This window comes from Schistocerca gregaria, chromosome 2 (genome assembly GCF_023897955.1).
Source record: "Schistocerca gregaria isolate iqSchGreg1 chromosome 2, iqSchGreg1.2, whole genome shotgun sequence".
Classification (NCBI taxonomy): Eukaryota; Metazoa; Arthropoda; class Insecta; order Orthoptera; family Acrididae; genus Schistocerca; species Schistocerca gregaria.
This window is the reverse complement of record NC_064921.1, coordinates 988707629-988732111: the sequence shown is the minus strand read 5'-3', so window position 1 is coordinate 988732111 and position 24483 is coordinate 988707629. Positions and strand designations below refer to the sequence as shown.

Sequence of the window (24483 nt, the reverse complement as noted above, 5' to 3'; positions counted from 1 at the left end):
CTTTGCTATGCAACACCACGTTGGAGTGTGACACCAGTATGCAGTATCATTAGCAGTTTAGGAATGTCAGCTCTATAGATTCTGTACGGCAGTGGACATGTGACTGCTCTTTGTGGTGGCGTTGCCATGTGCGTGAATCATGTCGATACCCGATCACTAGCTTAGCCTTGCACTTTCTCCGCCTGTGAGGTTCGCAACTAATTGCACGACTGCGCAAGGGAATCTGAAATGTACGTTTTAAAGAGCAACACACACTCAGTCGAACGCGGATTCGATATCCAAGAAAAGTGCTGTTATTGTGTCTGCCATGCTGCATACTCTGTTGCTTTACTGGTTACCTTAGAACTGGGTCGGCTGGGTTGTGGTTGTCCCTGAATCCGATTTCTTCTTGTGCGATTACATTATTCACTTTCGCCTATAGTCTGTGGGTTATGATTGTTTCGAAAGTTTTTACTATCACCGAGAAACGATAACTGGTCTGTATGAGTTGCCATTCCTTTTTCGTTTATTGGGCTATTAATAGACATTAAGTCGTGGGCTGCATCATAACTAAGTTAGGTATTGTTATTTAACAATATTCAGTTTTCCATCACATTTTTTGGTTTTGCAGTAATGGTCCAACGCATTTAGAAGCTGCAACCCCATTTCCAAGGACTGTATGCATATAACTGGCGCTAAGTGCTCCTCATTTTTTCACCTAATAGTAGCAGATTTAATGAGTTACAGTATACCTCAGGCGTGATTAATGAGAGTACGCTAGGGAAATGCGAGAAAACGTATCACCTTCATTTGACCGCATAACATTTGTCTCCCAACTTGGCGAAATCTTACACATTTGTACTTACATTCTGAAACTATTTAACATGTTTATGACTACTACAAGTCTCAAATGGTGCACATTTAACATACGTTATAGCGATGCGATGAAATATTAACTTCGGTATTATTTTATTTACATAACTCACGAAATAAAGTAAGAAATTTAATAAAATAATTAGAGGAATGATAGTAATTTTAGTTTTATACGCTTATATATTCAACACGACATTTGACTTGCTTATTTATGTACAGAATAGCGTTATACTCATTGAAATTTACTGTTTCTTTTGCTAAGTATTAAGTTACGCTTGTTGAGACTGTAACTTGTTTGATCAACATCTTTGTCCTCCTGATCTTTGATATACATTCACTCCCTTCTTCTTTTAGACTGACAGACCATCCACCGGTCTAGGCAGTTGCTCTTTATTACATCACTATTTCATCCCTACATCGAGTCAGATGAGACGAGGAGGGGGAGGGGGGTGGCGGGGAGAGGAGGGGAGGATGCTTCGCACCGTAGATAAGCCCAGACGGGTCCCCACATGCTCCCTGTGATACAGAACCCTCAGGAAGCGTAGGACATCAGTGAAGGAAGCACGTAACAAAACACTCATTCGACCGACACTTGAGTATTGCCTGTCAGTGTGCGAGCCTTGCCAGACAGGACTTACAGATGAAATACAGAACATCCGAAGAAACCAGAGTGTTTCGTTACAGGTTCGTTTAGTAAACGCAAAAGCGTAACGGAGATCAAAGCAGATCCTTTTATTTGTCTGAAGACAATATTTCTGTTGAAACTTCCTGGCAGATTAAAACTGTGTGCCCGACCGAGACTCGAACTCGGGACATTTGCCTTTCGCGGGCAAGTGCTCTACCATCTGAGCTACCGAAGCACGACTCACGCCCGGTACTCACAGCTTTACTTCTGCCAGTATCCGTCTCCTACCTTCCAAACTTTACAGAAGCTCTCCTGCGAACCTTTCTGTTGTAAGAGACATCGTCACCCATTTCCTCTGGTAGACGTTGCAAGAGAGGCAATGTGCACCACGGCGTGGTTTACTGTTAAAATTGCGAGAGCGTACATTCGTAGACCAGTCAGCCAATCATGGCTTTATCCTATACATATTTCGCGATAAGACGATGACGATAGGATCAGAGATATTCGACTTTTCTCGAAGACTTAACAACAATCCGGCCTCCCGATCACTATTCGCGACAGGAACAGGAAAAAGCGTGGGTGGGGGTTACAGTAGTAAACCAAGAACCCCACGCCACACGCGAAAGGTGGTTTGTGCAGTACGTGTATAGATATAGGTACAGAAGCCGACCTAACCCAACATTCACTTTCCATCCTATGCAACTACTTTAACTCCGGGCTTCGTTATTGCCCCAAGCGCCTCGATCCTACCATAACCATACATCACAGCAAAGCGGCCAGATGAACTTCACTACATTACGCAGTCTAAGGTTTGTTTTGTGAACTAAGGAGAGATGAGCTGGTAGCTTGGTCCCTTAACCTGTATACAACCAACCAACGAGTACCTGACTATTTCTCGAGTGTTTTGGATCCCCACCAGATCGGATTAAAGGATGACATTGAAGCAATACAGAAGCATGCTGCTAGATTTGTTAGCGGGAGATTTGATCAACACGTGAGTGTTACGCAGATACCTCGTACTCTCAGGCGGGAATCCCTGGAGAGAAGACGGCATTCTTTTCGCGAAACACTATTGAGGAAATTTAGAGAACTGCCGCCAACGAACATTCCGCGTAAGTACGACGAAGACAAGATAAGAGAAATTAGGACTTTTACGGAGGCATACAAACAGTTGTTTTTCCCTCGCTGCGATGGAAACACCCCACGGGTTCCGGTAACTTCATGATGACCTTTTTCCCTGACTGCAAGGGCACGCTGCTCTCCGGGCTGCTCGAGCGTGGAACGATAATCAGCGCGCAGCGCTTTGAAGACACTTCGCGGAAACTGCGAGGCACCGTAAAGTCAAAACGCCCAGGAGTGCTGTCGGACGGAATCTTCCTACTGCACGATAATGTCCGCCCACAAACTGCCAATCGGGTGAAAGCTACGTTTCAGCGATATGGTTGGGAAACACTGCAACGTCATCCGTTGAGCCCGGATCTTTGACTGTGAGATTTTCACATCGTTGGCGACGTAAGAAACACATGCGCGCACCACGGTTTTAGTCAGACGAGGAAGTGCAGGAGTGGGTGCTGTTTTTATCCGTCAGAGACCGACCGCGCTCTACGAAACAGCATTTGATCGTTGGATGTGAGGTCCGCCAGTTATGCAAAACACCGTTTTTTCTCAGTACCCAAACATGTTTCGGCACCACTGTGCCATCATCAGTAGGTTTTCGTTTTTATTATTCTGCAATGTGAACATTTTTGTTAAATGATTATAAAATTACGTGCATCTTTAGTTCAAACAAAAGATCGTTTCTTTTTGTAAATAAAATAGTTCAAATGGCTCTGAGCACTATGGGACTCAACTGCTGTGGTCATCAGTCCCCTAGAACTTAGAACTACTTAAACCTAACTAACCTAAGGACATCACACGCATCCATGCCCGAGGCAGGATTCGAACCTGCGACCGTAGCAGTCGCACGGTTCCGGACTGCGCGCCTAGAACCGCGAGACCACCGCGGCCGGCTTTTGTAAATACCTTTACTTTTGGTGTGCATGAATTTTCTGGATCACTTTTGTGTTAATGAATACAGCTAGCTTGTCACCTGCAAACAAACGATGTTGGTGTGAAAATTTTTTGCTGGGAGTTAACCTATCTTCTAGAATGTAATTTAGTTTGTCGCGATGTTTTCCTGCCTACACTCGTTTTTACTTACGTTCTGGTGTAGCAAGCACTTCCATTCTCCGCATCATGCTGAGGTGTTGTGATGCAAACGTAACTATAACAAGTATTTTCCACAAATAACGCAGTAAAAACAGTTTTCACTTCACCAAAACACAGTGTGATTGTGATTTGTTGTGTGTCCCAGCCCATCCAGTGTTCATTTTTTCACCAGAGAGTTCGGCGCCAAATTTGAATTTTGTTTCCATTTTATCTTTGTGTGTGCGTGTGTGTGTGTTTGTGTGTGTGTTTGTGTGTGTGTGTGTGTGTGTGTTGTGTGTGTAGACTTACAAATAAAAGCAAAAATGGTTCAAATGGCTCTGAGCACTATGGGACTCAACTGCTGTGGTCATTAGTCCCCTAGAACTTAGAACTACTTAAACCTAACTAACCTAAGGACATCACACACATCCATGCCCGAGGCAGGATTCGAACCTGCGACCGTAGCAGTCGCACGGTTCCGGACTGCGCGCCTAGAACCGCGAGACCACCGCGGCCGGCAAATAAAAGCAGCACAAACAGATAAAGTCTACACACACACACACACACACACACACACACACACACACACAAACACACACACACGTAAGCAAAAACGAGTATAGGCGCGAAAACATCGCGACAAACTAAAAAATGGTTCAAATGGCTCTGAGCACTATGGGACTCAACATCTTAGGTCATAAGTCCCCTAGAACTTAGAACTACTTAAACCTAACTAACCTAAGGACATCACACATACCCATGCCCGAGGCATGATTCGAACCTGCGACCGTAGCAGCCCCGCAGTTCCGGACTGCAGCGCCATAACCGCACGGCCACCGCGGCCGGCGCGACAAACTAAATTACATTCTAGAAGATAGATTAACTCCCAGCAAAAACTTTCTCATCAACACCGTTTGGTTGCAAAACTTTCTCGTCAACATCGTTTGGTTGCAGCTGACAAGCTAGCTGTATTAATTAACACACAAGTGATCCAGAAAATTCATTAACACCAAATGTAAAGGTATTTACAAAAAGAAACGATCTGTTGTCTGAATTAAAGATGCACATATTTTTATAATCATTTAACAAAAATGTTCACATTGCAGAATAATAAAAACGAAAACCCACTGATGATGGCACAGTGGTGCCGAAACGTGTTTGGGTACTGAGAAAAAACGGTGTTTTGAATAACTGGCGGACCCCACGTCCAACAATTTTAACTGCAAACGCGGCCAATACAAGGAGCTGCAAAACAAAATGATGAGGATTTGAGTGTCTCGTCTCCCAATAGGGTAAATGTTGTAATGCTTGTGGTGATCACTTTTGAAAGGAACCATTCCACGATCACAATGTGGCAGGTGTTCGGTTTTGATTTGACTGCCCTTTATATGCGTGGTATGTACCTAGATGTAGAATCGTTCTGTCTTCATTGGTTCGTTGCTTCCTTCGGACAGACGGCAACCGGCGGGTAACGTGCTTGTTGATGCAATGTGAACAGGAGAGGCCGTGATGTGGCTGGCTGGGCAGCTGGCGGCAGCGGCGAAGAGGGCGGCGAGGAGCTGCCGGATGCTGCTGGGGGCGGCGGCGGTGTCGGCGACCAGCAGGGAGGTGTCCAGAACACAGGTCGCCAGGGACCTCTGCTCTGCTGCCGGACACCCGCCACGTATCCTCATCACAGGTCAGTCGCCACTCCGTCACCGTGTGCGTTACGTGTGTGTACAAATGTCCGTTTACTCAAGAAAATACACAAGTGCTGCCCGGTCTAATTCTCCTACAAAGATGACTGATGCACACTGATGAGTCACAACATTATGACACTGCCCAACACAAGATTAAATGCCAACTTGTGGCACAGGGGCACGTGACAAAGTAAGGAGATAGTTCAGGATGAATCAGCTGCGCCTACCAACGGCCCGCATCTCGTAGTCGTGCGGTAGCGTTCTCGCTTCCCACGCCCGGATTCCCGGGTTCGATTCCCGGCGGGGTCAGGGATTTTCTCTGCCTCGTGATGGCTGGGTGTTGTGTGATGTCCTTAGGTTAGTTAGGTTTAAGCAGTTCTAAGTTATAGGGGACTGATGACCATAGATGTTAAGTCCCATAGTGCGCCGAGCCATTTGAACCAACCCTACCAACGTCGTTTTATGCAACTCCATATGACAGAACAGTGTTGTTGGAAATTTCGCTTTGGAGAGGCGAAGCGCGTTGTCAAACTATCGCAGATTAATTGGTGAAGTAAACCAAGACATCTTACAGCTACTGTACAAATTTCGTTTATGAAGCTATTTTAGCACATTAACGCAGCGAGTCAGACATTGATAGCTTTCTCTTCCACACTTCTCATTTTGATATCTCCTGTTACTTTCGTGCCGGCGGTGAAATACACTACTGACCATTAAAATAACTATACCAACAAGAAATTCAGGCCACGCGGGATTAGCCGAGCGCTTTAACGCACTACTGTCTTGGACTGTGCAGTTGGTCCCGACGGAGGTTCGAGTCCTGCCTCGGGCATGGGTGTGTGTGTTTGTACTTAGGATAATTGAGGTTAAGTAATGAGTAAGCTAAGAGACTGATGACCTTAGCAGTTAAGTCCTTAAGATTTCACACACATATGAACATTTTTTTTGAAGAAATGCAGATAATAAACGGGTATTCAATGGACAAATATATTATACTAGAACTGACATGTGATTACGTTTTCACGACATTTGGGTGCATAGATCCTGAGAAATCAGTACCAAGAACAACCACCTCTGACCGTAATAACGGCCTTGATACGCCTGGGCATTCAGTCAAACAGAGCTTGGATGGCGTGTACAGTTACAGCTGCCCATGCAGCTTCAACACGATACCACAGTTCATCACGAGTAGTGATTGGCGTATTGTGACGAGCCAGTTGCTCGGCCACCATTGACCCGACGTTTTCAATTGGTGAGAGATCTGGAGAATGTGCTGGACAGGGCAGCAGTCGAACATTTTCTGTATCCAGAAAGGCACGTACAGGACCTGCAACATGCGGTCGTGCAATATCCTGCTGAAATGTAGGGTTTCACAGGGATCGAATGAAGGGTAGAGCCACTAGTCGTAACACATCGGAAATGTAACGTCCACTGTTCAAAGTGCCGTCAATGCGAACAAGAGGTGACCGAGACTTGTAACCAATGGCACCCCGTACCATCACGCCGTGTGATACGCCAGTATGGTGATGACGAATACACCCTTCCAATGAGTGTTCACCGTGATGTCGCCAAACACGGATGCGACCATCATGATGCTGTAAATAAAACCTGGATTCATCTGAAAAAATGACTTTTTGCCATTCGTGCACCCAGGTTCGTCGTTGAGTACAACATCGCAGGCGCTCTGTCTGTGATGCAGCGTCAAAGGTAACCGCAGCCATGGTCTCCGAGGTGATAGTCCATGCTGCTGCAAACGTCGTCGAACTGTTCGTGCAGATGGTTGTTGTCTTGCAAACGTCCCCATCTGTTGACTCAAGGATCGAGAAGTGGCTGCACGATCCGATACAGGCATACGGATAAGATGCCTGTCATCTCGACTGCTAGGGATACAAGGCCGTTGGGATCCAGCACGGTGTTCCTTATTACCCTCCTGAACCCACTGATTCCATATTATGCTAGCAGTCACTAGATCTCGACCAAAGCGCGCAGCAATGTTGCGATACGATAAACCGCAATCGCGGTAGGCTACAATCCGACCTTTATCAAAGTCGGAAACGTGATAGTACGCATTTCTCCTCCTTATACGATAGATCATAACAACGTTGCACCAGGCAACGCCGGTCAACTGCTGTTCGTGTACCAGAAATCGGTTGGAAACTGGTAGGTGTCGCCACAGCGCCCACCCTCTGTGAATGCTCTGAAAGGCTAATCATTTGCATATCATAGCATCTTATTCCTGTCGGTTCAATTTCGCGTCTGTAGCAGGTCATATTCGTGGTGTAGCAATTTTAACAGCCAGTAGTGTAGAATGTATTAGGCAACGTTTCTGAAGCATTTGCAAATAGATTAATTATTACAGACGGAATAAACTTACAGAGACATCCCAAACCTGTATGACTTCACCGCTAATTACACAAAGAAAGACTGGAGACACGTGGATAAGTACGGCTGAAGTTCGACACATCTCGGTTCTAAAATACGAGGGGCGTTTGAAAAGTCCGTGCAAAGTCCGAGAGATGGCACCACCGGTGCGTATCGAGGTCATGTTTAGTTAGTATGATCTTTGGAAAGAACGCTCACCAAGTTTCAGCCATATTGGTCTATTTCTTTGTGTTTGGCATTCGTGTGCATCTAGGAAGTCGAGTGGTTGTCAAAAAATGGACAAAAAAGAATTTCGTATGGTGATTAAACATTACTTTATGTAAGGCAAAACGCCTCGGGAGAGTAAAGAGTACCTTGATAAAAATTACGGTGACTCTGCACCTTCTATTAGAACAGTTTATAAGCGGTTTCAAAATTTTCGGAGCGGCCATATGGGCACAAGTGGTGCTGAACGTTCTGAACGCCCAGTGGAGGTTACGACTCCAGAAATCATTGATAAAATCGATGATGTGCTGATGGATGACAGGGAGTTAAAGTGCGTGAGATTGCTACTGCTGTGGGCATTTCGAATTAACAGGTACATAATATTTTGCGTAAACATTTGGACATGAGAAAGCTATCCGCAAGATGGGTTCCGCGATTGCTCACGCTTGACCAAAAACGGAATCGTGTGAAGTGTTGCAAGGATAGTTTGCAGCTTTTCAGGAAGAATCCGCAGGACTTTAAGCGTCGTTTCTTCACTGTGGATGAAATATGGATACATTACTATACTCCTGAGACCAAACAACAATATAAACAATGGGTTACCAAGGGAGAATCTACACCAAAAAAGGCGAAGACCAGTCCTTCGGCCGGAAAGGTTATGGCGACTGTCTTTTGGGATTCGCATGGGATAATCCTCATTGACTATCTGGAAAAGGGTAAAACTACTGCAGGTGCATATTATTCATAGTTATTAGACCGTTTGGAAACAGAGCTGCAAGAGAAACGCCGGCGATTGGACCGCAAAAAAGTCCTTTTCTATCACGACAATGCACCAGCACACACCTCAGCAGTTGTGACCTCAAAACTAATACAAATAGGATTCCAGCTCGTTTTATATCCCACCTATTCTCCAGACTTGGCTCCTTCAGACTACTATTTGTTCCCCAATTTGAAGAAATGACTGGCGGGACAAAGACTTTATTCAAACGAGGAGATGATTGCAGCAACTAATAGTTCCTTTGCAGACTTGGACAATTCCTATTATTCGGAAGGGATCAACAAATTAGAACAGCGTTGGACGAAGTGTGTAAGTCTAAAAGGAGACTGTGTCGAAAAATAAAAAAGGTTTACCCCAAACACGTAGGTAGTTTTTATTTTTGCATGGACTTTTCAAACGCCCCTCGTACCATGCGATTCACGGTCAACCCTCCCTGGTACGTCTTTCTGACAGTACGATTCCGTTTCTCAAAGTTCTGAGAGGAAACTGATATCGATTACACGGCTGTCGTCTGTCTGGGCCCCATTCCTGATACTGACGTAGTGCAGATCGCATAAAAAGACATCGACAGAGGCAACTTAATCACCCCGCATAAGCAGAGCAGAGATGAATGGGAAATCAGTCCAGTTATGGTACGAACCCAAATGAGAAAATACACTGGCATAAGACAGATAAGCGATTTTGATGAAGGGTAGGTTGTCATGGCCCGGAGCCTGAGAATGCGCACCTGATGTACGACGAAGCTGGTCGACTGTTCACGTGCTGGTGCTGTAAGCATTTACAGAAAGTGGTTAACAGACGATTAAACCACTAGTGCGTGGCAGGGTGTTGGCTGTCCATGTCTCGTCACATATCATGGAGGTCAGAGGCTTGCCCGATCTGTGAAGCAGCATAGGCTGTGGTTTTTTGCCAGATCTGACGACAGAGTACAGCCCTGGTGCAGGTACAATTGTTTCGGAGTACACTGGTGTTGAGCTCGGGGCTCCGCAGCGGACAATCCCTACACGTTGCCAAGCTGAGCTAACGAAATCGCCAATTACTATTGCACTGGATCACTGAGAATGGACCATAGATCAATGAAAACTTGTCGCCTGGTCGGATGAATTGAATTTCTCATTACACTAGGTGAATGGTTATGTCCAACACACAGTCATCCAGGTGAACACCTGCTCGAAACATCCACCTCGCCAAGGACACAAGTCAAAACTTCAAATGGCTCAGAGCACTATGCGACTTAACTTCTGAGGTCATCAGTTCCCTAGAACTTAGAACAAATTAAACCTAACTAATCTAAGGACATCACGCACATCCATGCCGGAGGCAGGATTCGAACCTGCGACCGTAGCGGTCGCTCGGCTTGGACTGTAGCGCCTAGAAACGCACGGCCACTCCGGCCGGCGGACACAAGTCGGTGGGGAAGTGTTATGCTATAGGGGACAGTGACCTGCGATTCCTGTAGTACCTATCGAGGGCACAATGGCAGCTGTGGACTACGTGAGATTTATTGCACCCCTTCATGGTCGATGCCTTCCCCGTTGGCGATGGCATCTACCGGTAGGATCACTGTCCATGTACCAAGACCATAATCGTGTTACAATGGTTTGAGGAACATGATAGTTAACTCACGATCATGTCCTGGACACCAAATTCACCTGATCTTGTTGGTTCCTCACTATGTAGGTCGGTGTCAACAAAATATTTTCGCATTCGGAGGAGAAAGTTGGTGATTAAAATTTCGTGAGAAGATTCGCCTCAACAAAAAACGCCTTTGTTTTAATATTGACCACCCCAAATTCTTTATCATGTCAGTGATACTCTCTCCCCTATTTTGCGATAGTACAAAACTTGCTGCTCTTCTTTGAATTTTCTCGGTATACTCCGCTGATCCAACTTGGTAAGGATCCCACACCGCAAAGCAGCACGCCAGAAGAGAACAGACAAGCGTAGTGTAGGCACTAAAAAAATGAAATGAGCGTATGGCATTGTTGGCTGGGAAGCCCCTTCCGTGGGAGTACGGCCGCAGAGCGCAAGTCTTATTTCAGTCGACGTCGCATTGGGTGACTTGCGTGCCGGTGATGAGGATGAAATGGTGACGAGGACAACACAACACCCAGTCCACGAGCGGAGAAAATCTCCAACCCGGCCGGGTAATGAACCCGGCCCGCTGCATGGGAGGCAGGCACGTAACCACTCAGCTACGCAGGTGGACTGTAGGCAGTCTCTTTAGTAGACCTGTTACATCGTTCTGCCAATAAAACGCAGTCTTTGGTTTGCCTTCCCAGCAACATTTTCTATGTGTTCTTTTCAGTTTAAATTGTTCGTAATTGTAATTCGTAGCTATTTAGTTTAATTTTCAGCCTATAGAGTTGACTGATTTATCGTGTAAGGTCAATAGCCAATTTTCGCACCATAGACATATCTTTTCTATATCGTTTTGCAATTTATGATGATTAATTGAAACCCTCAGCTGCCGACAGGTGTTGTTGATAGACCTTGATGGGGACAGCTGAAAATGTGTGCCCCGACCGGGATTCGAACCCGGTATCTCGTGCTTACAAGGCAGACGCTCTATCCATCTGAGCCACCGAGGACACAGATGAATAGCGCGATTGCAGGTACTTATCCCTTGCACGCTTCCCGTGAGATCCCTTCAGTCGCGCTATTCATCTGTCCCCTCGGTGGTTCAGATTGATAGAGCGTCTGCCATGTAAGCAGGAAATCCCGAGTTCGAGTCCCGGTGGGGGCACATATTTTCAGCTGTCCCCATCGAGGTATATCAACAACACCTGTCGGCGGCTGAGGGTTTCAATTAATTATCATTTATTATGGAGAAGCTGCACGGTTATCAATGGTATTTGTTCTTTCGAGAACAGTTACCATCTTCATATATACGTTTCGCAATTTGTTTTGATCTTCTGATGACTTCACTAGACGATAATCGGCAGCATCATCTGCAAACAACCTAAGACGGCTGCTGAGATTGTTCTCTGAATCGTTTATATAGATAAGGCCAGACATCACTTCCGTTTTACACGATGACTTTGCGTCAATTACTACGAACTGTGACCTCTCTGACACGAAAACGCGAACCCAGTCACATAACTGAGACGATATTCCATTCACCCGAAGGAACACATCTGGGACTCTTACGAGGCGCCATCTCGGCGGACCAGTAATTCACGGGAGCTGCGTGACCTGTGCGTAGACAACTAGTGCCGCTTACCTCTAGAAACCTATTGAGGATCGCAGAGCCCAAGCCACGCGCAATCGCTGCTGGACTTGCATTCCAAAAGGCGACTAATGCGCTATCAACCAGGTGATCGCTATGTTTTGGCTCATCGGAGTAGATATTAGTCTCAATGAAAACAAGAAACACCTGATATCACTAAAAATAAAAAAGAGGCACTGTGGTCAATTTAGAATTCGTGTCATGTGCAATTCGTAATTTGCTGCTCATTTAGCTGCTGTTTTAAACATAATATACTGTAGATCTCTTGACCAAAAAACTATGCCCAGTGATTGGAAGAAACTAGAAGTCACTCCTCAAGAAGTGGCAGAAGCGATCCAAAGAACTTCCGTCAAAACCCGTTGACAATCATCTGCTTTACAATCCTAGAAAGTATTCTAAGCTATAACATAATGAAATATCTCGAACAGAATGACCTCCTTCCTGCCGACCACCGTGGATCTCGAAAACATCGATCATGAGAAACCTAGCTCCCACTTTTTTCACGTGACATCTCGAACGCCGTGGAACAAAGAAGTCAAATGGGTACAGTATGTCTCGGCTTCCGAAAGGCATTTGACTCAGTATCACACCAACTTTCATTAACAAAAGAACGATTGTACGGGGCGTCAATTAAAAGTGTTTCACTGAGTTCAAAAGCTTTGCTACGGAGGACGCAGCATTTTATGTTCGATGGAGAATTATCAACATAAGTATAAGACATTTAAGGCGTTTCTGAAGGTCGTGTAATGGTCCCCTTGCTGTTCGTGTTCTATATTAAAGGCCTGCAGACAATATTAATAGTAACCTCTAAGACATTTTGCAGATGATGCAGTTATCTATAGTGAAGTAATATTTGAAAAAGCTGCATAAATATCCAATCAGATCTTGATAAGATTCCAAACTGGTGGAAAGATTGGCAACTTGCTTTAAATGTAAAATGCTTAAATGTAAACTTATGCACCACGCAAAATAAAAAAAAACGTAGTATCCTATGACTACAACCTAAATGAATCACAATTAGAATCAGTCAACTCATACAAATATCTCCACGTAATATAGGGCGGCGCTACATACTGTATGTGTTGGAAAGTATTTGTTTACTAGGACATAAAATGCGGTAATCGACAGTGGCTGCTGTTGTGTAAGAGCAGAAGACCATGTGAACATGCCAACTTCTGACACAGTGCGGATTGACTGTTTATTTTTCTTCTTTCTGTGAAACATAACATAGATGCGTTGATATGAAACATACGCCACTTAAATCTACCACGGTGCGCTAAATTATTATTCCTCTAGACACTATGAAACTTGGGTTCACAGTCCCGAGCTCATCTTCACTTGTGCAAGTTTTAACGTGCTTTTGCCCATCCGCAACTAGAATGATGAAACTGCTTTTATGGATCAAATACATACGGATGTGATAAACAACGTGCACAGTTGATGGTGCGCTCAGCTAGCTCTCACCACTCACCAACAAGTTTACGCTAATGCCACTAGGTGTTAGCACACTACAACAGACGTTTATCCCCATTCGCTTGACATAAATCTCGCTAGATGGTTCAAATGGCTCTGAGCACTATGCGACTTAACTTCTGAGGTCATCAGTCGCCTAGAACTTAGAACTAATTAAACCTAACTAACCTAAGGACATCACACACATCCATGCCCGAGGCAGGATTCGAACCTGCGACCGTAGCGGTCACTCGGCTCCAGTCTGTAGCGCCCAGAACCGCACGGCCACTACGGCCGACAATCTCTCTAGATGATAGCACACTCCTCACATACGCCAACTCACTCACTATTCAGTTAGATTAGATCGGACCTCAGTATATGCTGTAGTACTTACAGTGCATCCTGTTGCAGTCTGGATTTCCTATGTGATGATCTGGATAGATGTCTGCCTATTACACATTACGACCCTCTTCAACCGTCGGCGGTCTCTGCCAGTCAACAGCCGAGGTCGGCCTGTACGCTTTTGTGCTGTACGTGTCCCTCCACGTTTCAACTTCACTATCACATCGGAAAGAGTGGACCTATGGATGTTCAGCAGTGTGAAAATCAGGCATACAGACGTACACAAGTGACACCCAATCACCTGACCACGTTCGAAGTCTGTGAGTTCCGCGAAGCGCCCCTTTCTGCTCTCTCACGATGTCTAAAGACTACTGAGGTCGCTGATATGGAGTACCACAATGCACCTAATATTAAAACGTATGTTTCTGGGGGTGTCCGGATACTTTTGATCACACAATGTATGTTCAAAAGTCAGGGCGAAGAATCCGTCTCTTGAGTTGGCTGGATCGTTACAGCGCCCAAAAACTGGGAATTTTGTTTATACATAACAGGTCTGCAAGCTGAGAGCTTCCCTGAATTCGGAGTATAGTGATTCCATCGTAACAGATATACTTGAGCAGGAAAACATATATAAGTCGGGGCGGTGGCCAAGTGATATAACAGGTGCGTTACGATCACAGTCACCTTCTGCGTTCGTGGAATCGAATCCCATTAGATGCACAGATCTTTCACTCTTTCTCATAAAATATGAAATCTTTACTGCTGTGATGTAGTTGGCACATTTATATCTTGCATGGAGCGTAAGAATTTTAAGGAAGTGAAACGTGAGAGACATAAAGATCAGACAAGAACAGAACAGAAGCTTTTCAAATGTCGTGCTGCTGAAGGCTGCTGTAGATTAAAAGGGTAGATGGCATAACTAATGAGAAGGGGAGAAAATAAATGTATGCAGAATATTATTAAAAGGAGGGAGCGGTTGGAAGGACACATAATGTTGTACAAAGGAATAGTCAATTTGGTAATTGAGGTAAGTGTGGGTGGAAAAAATTGTAGAGGGAGACCAACACTTGATACAATAATAAGGTTCATATGGATGTAGGTTGCACTACTTGAGTGGGATAGACTAGAGAAGGGAGCTGCTTCAAAACAGTCTGTGTACTGATGACCATAACAACTACATCTAACTTGCATATTAACTAGTAAGTTTCGAACAAGCCAAGCTCGAAAAGAAAATCTTCGTCTGGAACAGCGTTTTTTACTTATGCCGTGTTACGCGTTCTACCGTACAGTTTGGTTAAGTATCAGCTTATTCGAAACGTAGTTATTTGAATTATCATTGTGCATATAGTTTTCATGGATTATGGAAATCAGTCTCTGACAGAACGCCACTAAAGGTCGAGGCTTGTTCGTACGCTTTACAGAGACGAAGTTAGTGTTTCCGCCATACGTATTACGTGCATTTCTCTTGCAGGGGGGCTGGGTCAGCTAGGCACCGAGCTGGCCAAGTTCCTGAGGAGCAAATACGGCGCGGAGAACGTCATCCTCTCCGACATCATAAAGGCCAGCGACGAGGTCGCCAAATGCGGTGAGTCCATAAGCAGTCTCGAAACTGCCTCTACTTACATTGTTAGAAAGAAAATCCTTAAAATATTCGGTGTACATGCCAAAGCAATACAAAAAAATAATCAGGTCAGTTCATTTAATACAAGGGCCGATCAATAAAGATTGAGACCGATTTATTTTTTTTTCGAAGAGGTTCATGATTTCATTTCGATGTTTACATGATATTTTTCAAAATACTCCTCTCCTACTTGAATGCGTTTTCATAGTGTCTCTGCCAATGTTCGAGCACATGATGCAGGCTATTCTTTCTCAGGTTCTCGAGAACTGCCTCGCTCTTCTTGAGCGCTGCTTCAGAGTTCTCAAATCGAATGCCCCGAAGTTTTGCCTTTAGTGATGGGAATCAAAAATAAAATAAAAAAAATATCCAGAAACGCAACCGCTCCAACAGCAAAGGGACGCAGCATCTCACGGATTGACTCCATTCGCACAGCGTTTTGTTCGCGAATCAACAGACGTGACATCCAACGGGAACAATACGGATCATACAGCGTTGATCATGCGCAGTCGTAAAGACACTGCCATATAAAATATTTCGCAGCACTTCCCTGAGCTTACGTAGTATTATCCACCTATCTTCAAGGACAATAACAACAGCTGTGTTGGTGTTGACTTCAGTCACAGCAGAAGCCTGAAACACCGGGCCCCACCTTACTTAACACAGACAAGTCGGTCTTCTTTGAAGCCGTTGGACCAGTTAAACACTGCTCCACGAGGTAGTGCATCTTAACCGTACGCTTGCTTCAGTTTTTTGTAAATGTTAGTGGCTGTATGGTTTAAACGAACACAGAAGTTTATTGTGCCTTACTGCCCCTCTCGCGTCCCCTCCATTGTTTGGTATGCGAAATGCAAATGGCGTCTGCAAAATAGAGCATTACCACCAACCTACCAATGCGAGAGTGCTGCCGCCTGTGGACATTATACATAGAAACCCGCTATTTTCAAATATTCAGACAGGAAACTATCACGGAAACTAAATGAAAAAAAAATCTGTTGTTGTTCAGACGGCGTACAGGGTGCGGCGCTTAAGTCTGGGCAAATGAAACTTTTTTTAAAAACAAATTTATTAAAACAAAATACAAATGAAAATCACTTAACATATAAGTTGTGGTGTCTCTCGAAAGCAACATTACTCGATGTAACCACCTTCAGCCGCAATGACTACCTCCAATCTCGTCCTGAAGCGATTGCACGCACTCTTTAAAACAGCGCTGTCCATATTCGCGAAAGCTGCCTCGATAGCGGTGCGTAGACATGCGACATTAGGGTGCCTCGTATTGATAACTCTTTCGACTACGCTCCAAACATAGCAGTCGAGGGGGTTCAGATCCGGGCTACTCGGGAGCCAGAACTCCTTTGACCAGAACATGTCAAAGTTATCCGAGAGCCAGTTTTGGACTAAATGGCTGGTTTGAGGTCACAGTGATTACTTGTCTAAGTAGAGAGGTACTGATAGATTAGCACTGACAAACAACGTGAAATACTCTACACCATGAGTATTATTCTACCATAAACTAATACAAGAACGTGCTTCTTTCATTCAAACAATTTTGTTGAATAGGCTGCATTACCTCATTTTATAAGTTCCTCACAGAAACTACTACGATCTAGATGCCAAAAATGATAATTTTAAGAGCAATAGTACTGTTCGTTTATTTCATCTTTTGTGGGTCTGCCATGTGTCGTCTTTTAACACTGTGCCGTCCGGCGACACCACAGTGGTGTCGTGCGCGAAATAGCGGTCAACGGCCGGCGACATCACAGTGGTGTCGTGAACATAGTATCGGGTAATGGCCGGCGACAGCACTTTCTACATCTACATGACTACTCTGCAATTCACATTTAAGTGCTTGGCAGAGGGTTCATCGAACCACAATCATACTATCACTCTACCATTCCACTCCCGAACAGCGAGCGGGAAAAACGAACACCTAAACCTTTCTGTTCGAGCTCTGATTTCTCTTATTTTATTTTGATGATCATTCCTACCTATGTAGGTTGGGCTCAACAAAATATTTTGGCATTCGGAAGAGAAAGTTGGTGACTGAAATTTCGTAAAAAGGTCTCGCCGCGACGAAAAACGTCTATGCTGTAATGACTTCCATCCCAACTCGTGTATCATATCTGCCACACTCTCTCCCCTATAACGCGATAATACAAAACGAGCTGCCCTTTTTTGCACCCTTTCGATGTCTTCCGTCAATCCCACGTGGTAAGGATCCCACACCGCGCAGCAATATTCTAACAGAGGACGAACGAGTGTAGTGTAAGCTGTCTCTTTAGTGGACTTGTTGCATCTTCTAAGTGTCCTGCCAATGAAACGCAACCTTTGGCTCGCCTTCCCGACAATATTATCTATGTGGTCCTTCCAACTGAAGTTGTTCGTAATTTTAACACCCAGGTACTTAGTTGAATTGACAGCCTTGAGAATTGTACTATTTATCGAGTAATCGAATTCCATCGGATTTCTTTTGGAACTCATGTGGATCATCTCACACTTTTCGTTATTTAGCGTCAACTGCCACCTGACACACCATACAGCAATCTTTTCTAAATCGCTTTGCAACTGATATTGGTCTTCGGATGACCTTACTAGACGGTAAATTACAGCATCATCTGCGAACAGTCTAAGAGAACTGCTCAGATTGTCACCCAGGTCATTTATATAGATCAGGAACAGTAGAGGTCCCAGGACGCTTCCCTGGGGAACACCTGATATCACTTCAGTTTTACTCGATGATTTGCCGTCTATTACTACGAACTGCGACCTTCCTGACAGGAAATCACGAATCCAGTCGCACAACTGAGACGATACCCCATAGCTCCGCAGCTTGATTAGAAGTCGCTTGTGAGGAACGGTGTCAAAAGCTTTCCGGAAATCTAGAAATACGGAATCAACTTGAGATCCCCTGTCGATAGCGGCCATTACTTCGTGCGAATAAAGAGCTAGCTGCGTTGCACAAGAGCGATGTTTTCTGAAGCCATGCTGATTACGTGTCAATCTTTTGCGTTATGTTAGTGTTTTGTTTAGGTAACGATAAGTTACACATGTCAACAAGTATTTTGTTTTTATAAGTACTTGTGCCCTTTCATTATGGCGGACGAAAGAGACAATAGGATTATTTACGATGAAAGCGCAGACGCCTTGTCTGACGTTCCGAAAGACTTGGCCGATTGGGAAGAAGACATTCGATATCAAAAAAATGAAAGTGGAGCAGAATCGTAGGAAGATACTAAAATACGTCCAAGAAGAATTCGGCGAAAGCTACGGTTGCCAACTATTCGGCTGAATCAGATGAAGAAGACAGTGCACAGTGGTCAGACTTTGATTTACCGAGGGCCAATAATAAATTTGAAGGATCCCCGGGTCCAAACATATTCCCAAAGACACACAGAGCGTCGAGGATATCGTAGAATTATATATTGGGAACGATCTATCTGGATATATTAGCAACGAAACCAACAAGTACTACAGTCAAAAATAAATAGAAGGAAACTGGATTTAAGAAATGACACATTTGTCGACGTTACGGGATCTGAACTTAGAAAATGGTTTGGGCTTGCTATCCTCAAGGGAATAGTAAAAAAAAGCAAGGATCGATGATTATTGGTCAACGAATCCGTTGATAGGCACACCAATATTTCGCAAAACGATGTCCCGCAACAAATTCAGACAAATATTATCATTTTTTGCATTTTTCCGACAGCAACAATAAACCGGATAATGCTTGTCAAAGTGCAATTCGTAATTGATTATTTTTCCAAAAAGTTTAAAGAAACGTTTAACCAAGTCAAAACATTCAACTGATGAAGGAATGATACTGTGGCTTTAAATTTTAATGTTTGCAATACGTTGAAAATTACGATATGGCATACTCATTCGGATGCTGTGTGAGTCGAGTACGGGATACATTTCCTCTTTCAAGATATATTCCGGCGCTGGACAGTCTTTAGCAAAAACACTGATGCAACTATTGACACCTTCTGATGGAAAGTGGCATCACCTCTGCATGGATAATTATTATAACAGTGTAGAACTTGCAGAGAAGTTACTTGAAAAGAAAATTCAAATTTGTGGAACGATACGGAAAGGTGACAAGCGGCCGGCGACAAGCCAAGTAATCCGAATTAGCGCTGCCGGCGCTAAGCGAATAAATTTGTACGAGACCAGCGGACGGCAAAGTGTTAATATTCATGTTTCTCCAAACATGCTTTTAAACATGAAGGTACTATATTGTATTCTCTACATTTAAGCGAGCGTCCCAAAATATGGGACAAAATTAAACAAATGATCGTTCAACTCTCCCTGAACAGGTTACTAAGACCCCTCAAGCGAACAATCCCTGGATTTCAAATAATATACTACTGCTCATCGAAGAACGGAGCACACTAAAGAAATGTGGCATACAAACCGGTGAAGATGAAGAAGCATACAAAGAACTTCACTGCAAAATACAGCGCAGCTGCCGAATTGACAACACACTGTATCTCACCACTATTTGTGATGACATAGAACAACATTAAAAACTAAATGAAACGCATGAACTATTCAAGAAGATAAACAACATCACTCGAGATTTTAAACCGCGTACGTGGATAGTAGAAGATATAGATGGCACTACTATTAGTGACAAGCAATTAGCAATAGCTAGGTGGAAACAACACTGTGAAACACTGTATTGCAAAGGAAACAACATCGAAGAAGAGAACGTTTGTATGGAATCAAATAAAGAACTTGATATTCTGTACTGTGAAATCGACAATGCCATCAAGAATCTGAAAAACAACAAACCCCCAGGTAGAGATGATATTTCCAGTAAAATGTTGACTGCTATGGGAGAGAAAGGCATGCATGCTCTACATTTAATATGTAATAAGGTGTGGAAAACGGGTGAATTGTCTAAAGAGTGTCCTAATTCCTCTGCACAAAAAAGGATCAGTTAGGGACTGCTCCAACTGTAGGACCATAGCATTAATATCACATGCTAGTAAAGTCCTCCTGCATACAATAAATCAACGCCTAAAAAATTTTCTGCTGTCTCAGATTTCCGCAGAACAAGCGGGTTTCGTGTCAGGTAAAGGTAATCGAGAGGCAGTCTTGAATTTAAGGCAGATAACTGAAAAATGTTACGAGTTCTGTGTCCCTGCCTACATCTGCTTCCTAGATTATAAAAAGACCTTTGATTGTGTCATGTGGGACAAGTTGTAGCTTGTGCTCAACGAGTCTGGGGTTCTAAAACACCTGGTATCCTTACTAAAGGGTCTTTGTAATAGCCATACCGCAACCATAAAAGTAGATGGTGAATACTCGGAATTTTTCTATGTGACAAATGACGTCAGACGAGGTTGCATACTGTCACCTCAGCTCTACAATATCTATGCAAAGTCTGTAATCAGGAAAGCGCTGGATGGCTGGGACGGTGGGATTTCAATTGGCGACAGGAAAATCAACAATTCACGCTTCGCAGATGATACTACACTCATAGCAGGAAGTGAGGAAGAGCTTGGTAACCTGTTCCCAAGAGTGAAAGATGTTGGCCTAGAGATAAACATGAAAAAAAAAAAAAAACTAGTAGTTATACATTGCCAAGACATCGATCAAAACCAACTTACAGGATGCTTAAGGAATCTGGAGATAGTGAGTGATTATGTATATCTAGGCTCTCTGATCAACTGCACAGGAAAGCGTGATAAAGAGATAAGACGACGAAGCATTCTTGGCCGAGCCGCAATGGTCAAACGCACTACGATATGGCAGAATCGGGCAATATCCAAGACAACGAAGATGCGCTCGGTAGAAGCACTGGTGTTTGCTGTATTCTGATACGGAAGCGAGACCTGGACCGTGAAAGGCAGTGTAATTCTTATCGATGTATCGCTACGCATTAAGTAGTTACGTATTTAGAGCCCTTTCCACTCCCTATATTCATTTTGAATTTCTCTGTGCAATGAAATACTTTGGTTCCAAACAAGGTGACGAACTAATAATGGAAGAGGTAATTTCTTCTCACACATTCATAGTATAATCCACATTTGCACGGAAAGTACCCGTTTAGTTTGTGGCGGTAGGTAAGCTCCCCCAACTTCCCACAACGTCGTTTTACGATTTGCGGATTATGCACAGGAAGAGTGAGTCATCACGCCTCGGTGCAAGCTAGAGGGTGTGGCACAGCAACTAGAGACGGAGCCTTCGGTTTTACCTTACGCAACACTGCAGCTACTACAGGTAGGCTTAAAGATCTTCTTCCTCTTCTTTTTTTCATCATCTTCTTCTTATATTTCTTCTTCTAGAAGAATCCTTACAGACATCACTAGTTATCAGTCACCATGAATCTTTGTCTCACCCTGTTTCTTCTCAATTTTTCGAGAGCCACGTGAATTTCCCGTTTCTCTTGACTGAGACTAAATCTCGGAGAGATGACCCAAATATTCAGTTTCCATCCTGTGGAGTAGTTATTGTTTGAGTTGCTGTTCCCTAGTCAGACTGATTTCTCAGGCAAAATGTTCTAATAGCTCGAAGAGAGAAATTACAAAGCAATAGAAACGGCACCACTCATCCTACGAATATTCTAATGGGGACTATGTGAAAAAAAGAGAACAGGACTGGTAAGGGCGAAGAGGCTAAACAAAAGGTCAAAACTAGTGATCAGACCAAGAAATAAAACTTCCCTTGTCATCTGTACTACGAGTTCATTCAGCCTTTTACAAATTATATTCGAAGCGACCCGTGAGGGTACCCACTCTGTAGATGTGAGAGTCCTCCAGACAACATATCATTCACTGCAGTAAAAGCCTTGATGTACTTGAAGAATAACAAAACGACATAACAGTAAAGATTCAATTGATTGTTCATTCCGTAACTAAAATAATAGAAATGAAGCGTAAGAGAAAGAGCACTACATGGAAAACATATAAGAAACTTGTTACTAACGCATGCAAATGGTATTTATATTCTTTTTTTTGAGGTATTTATCCGCTTATAACATGTTAAATTCCCTTAACAGAAACTCCAAGATGATCTATTGCTTCTGGTAATATTATTACCGTATTTTCGGAGGACAGGGCCTTATTGAACGCGCCTTCAGACTGAGCAGGATAATTTAGTGCGCCAAGGACTAGTACGCCAATGGCCCCCGAAAGCAAAATACCTTGGTGGAGAAGCAGACTTAAGGTTCCTAATTTAAGATAGTTGAATCCAACACGCACTAGAGAACTAAACACTGACTACGCAAACTCATTCTCCAAACTCGAAGCTGAAACTATCGATCTGCTGCAAAGTATCTCATAAGAGGGGCTTGTACCTCTAGGTGAAATTTTAAATGAAAAATTTACATGAACTTGGTATTTTGGCATGCACAATGAACAAGAATCAAAGATAAAAAGGTGTCATAGAATTACGCGCACGCAAAATATATACAGTAATACTCAGAAAAAATAGAGGATATAATATCAAAAGTGACACTATAGTGAAATAAACAGACTTATTTAGGTAGTGATGTGATTGGTTATGAATACAAGGCTAAGAAGTTAGATAAAAGACTGAACTGCAATTACAGAAAGAGTAACAGCAATATAAATGAAGACGAAGGGAAGTGGTATTGTGTTAGCTACTTTCTACTTCCGTTACACAATATCCTCGCAATAGAAAGTATGGAACACTTTAAGTTATTCTGACAACGACTGAATAACAATGGCAAGACTAAAGTCCTGTATCTATCAGGAATTTTTTTCGCAAGAGTAAAGAAGATATTTAAGAGCACGTAATCGGTCAATTAAGAGAATTATTTGTATATAAAAATGACAGCATATTAACTCAAAGACGTTGACAGCTTTGTCATAAAAATGGTGAGATTTGGTTTGAAATACGTCAGCAGTCTATTCAGACCGAATGCTTGTCATTCACACAATTCGACAACCAGAACAAAAAAACAAAAAATCTATTACTTGGTTACACTATTGCTCACCTTGTATCCTAACAATAGAGTTTGCACAATGCGTAGCAGTCCGTTAAATTTAACCTTATTTTTTCCATTTAAATGCCTCACCTATGACGGTAACCCACAAATTAATTTTAGAATGAAATATCGTCCTTAATCATAATTATCTTTTATTTTCATTGTGCAACGAATGCTGTAACATATCCAGGTGTTAAACCGCACCTGTATTACGGTTCCTCGTCGCTTTCTCATTCTGTCAATGAAGAAAAGGATTTACAGTTAATTAGTTCGGTAAGATGACTGTTATATGTGAGAAATAATGAACTGCAAATTCACTGAGGGGTTATCCAACTTTGTTTATCCGTAGAACGAATAGCAACCGTTGAACTTGATATTTTGTAAGTAGCATCCGAAAATACACCCACAAGCTTCAAAACGCGTTACGAAGAGCTAATAAATTACAGTTGTAACTAGGCAAGGCGTTTAATTCCACACTTCTTTACAAGACCATCGTTTAGGTACTGATATAAGTATGAAAAACAATTGTAAATAAATGAAACGGTAAACAGTGGTGTAACAAGTGTCTGTAACAGAGGAAGTTTCCAGAATAAATCAGAGCTAGCACAGAAAATTAGAGACGCAAGTTTTGGTTCCACAACGAAATTTGTGTGACATCGAAACAATATCTGCAAAAAGTATAGAAGAAGTGGACGCGGAAGCGGGAAAATTCAACGAAACAGCGAATAAGAATAAAAATAAATGGAATAAGGGAAAAAGTGTTAAAAAAGCAGAACCTAACTTATCCAACGTCATGGATATGTTAGACCGTTTAGATTCAGAAGTCGTTTGTGAGACACTAAAATCTCTGATATTAGTGAACTATTGATGGCAGCCATTAAGTATTCAACAAGAGCCGTACTGTATACAACTTTTTGCAGTTACAAGGGAGACGTCTGCGGGTATGTCTTAAGAGGCCTCCATGATGAAGGCCAAATATTTAACGTAGGAGAAATATAAAGAGTACTAAAGCTATTGAAAAACAGTTACACCCCTGGCCATTTGTAATCTTTGATACTTATCTGTATTAGACGCCCAGACGAGAAACGAAATTACTTACTCTAACATTATCTAAGCGTTGTGCCACTGCCTGCATACCTCAAATATGGAAATGTAGTTGTGTTATTTAAAAGGAACAG

General features: G+C 43.2%; 1 protein-coding gene and 1 non-coding gene across 6 annotated transcripts in view; one reads left to right on the top strand and one right to left on the bottom strand.

Annotated features, from left to right (window-relative positions):
- Nucleotides 1-24483, top strand: part of LOC126335484 (L-threonine 3-dehydrogenase, mitochondrial) — a 265944-nt gene that overhangs the window by 126178 nt on the left and 115283 nt on the right. For all 5 annotated transcript variants that reach the window (XM_049998808.1, XM_049998805.1, XM_049998804.1 and 2 more), the window contains exons 2-3: nucleotides 5163-5342; nucleotides 15202-15315. In XM_049998808.1, the coding sequence (XP_049854765.1) occupies nucleotides 5174-5342; nucleotides 15202-15315 (283 nt within the window). In that variant the 5' untranslated portion in view covers nucleotides 5163-5173. The remainder of the gene's footprint in view (nucleotides 1-5162; nucleotides 5343-15201; nucleotides 15316-24483) is intronic.
- Trnat-ugu (transfer RNA threonine (anticodon UGU)) lies at nucleotides 11225-11298 on the bottom strand. Its single transcript has one exon. It is a non-coding gene; the product is annotated as a tRNA-Thr (tRNA).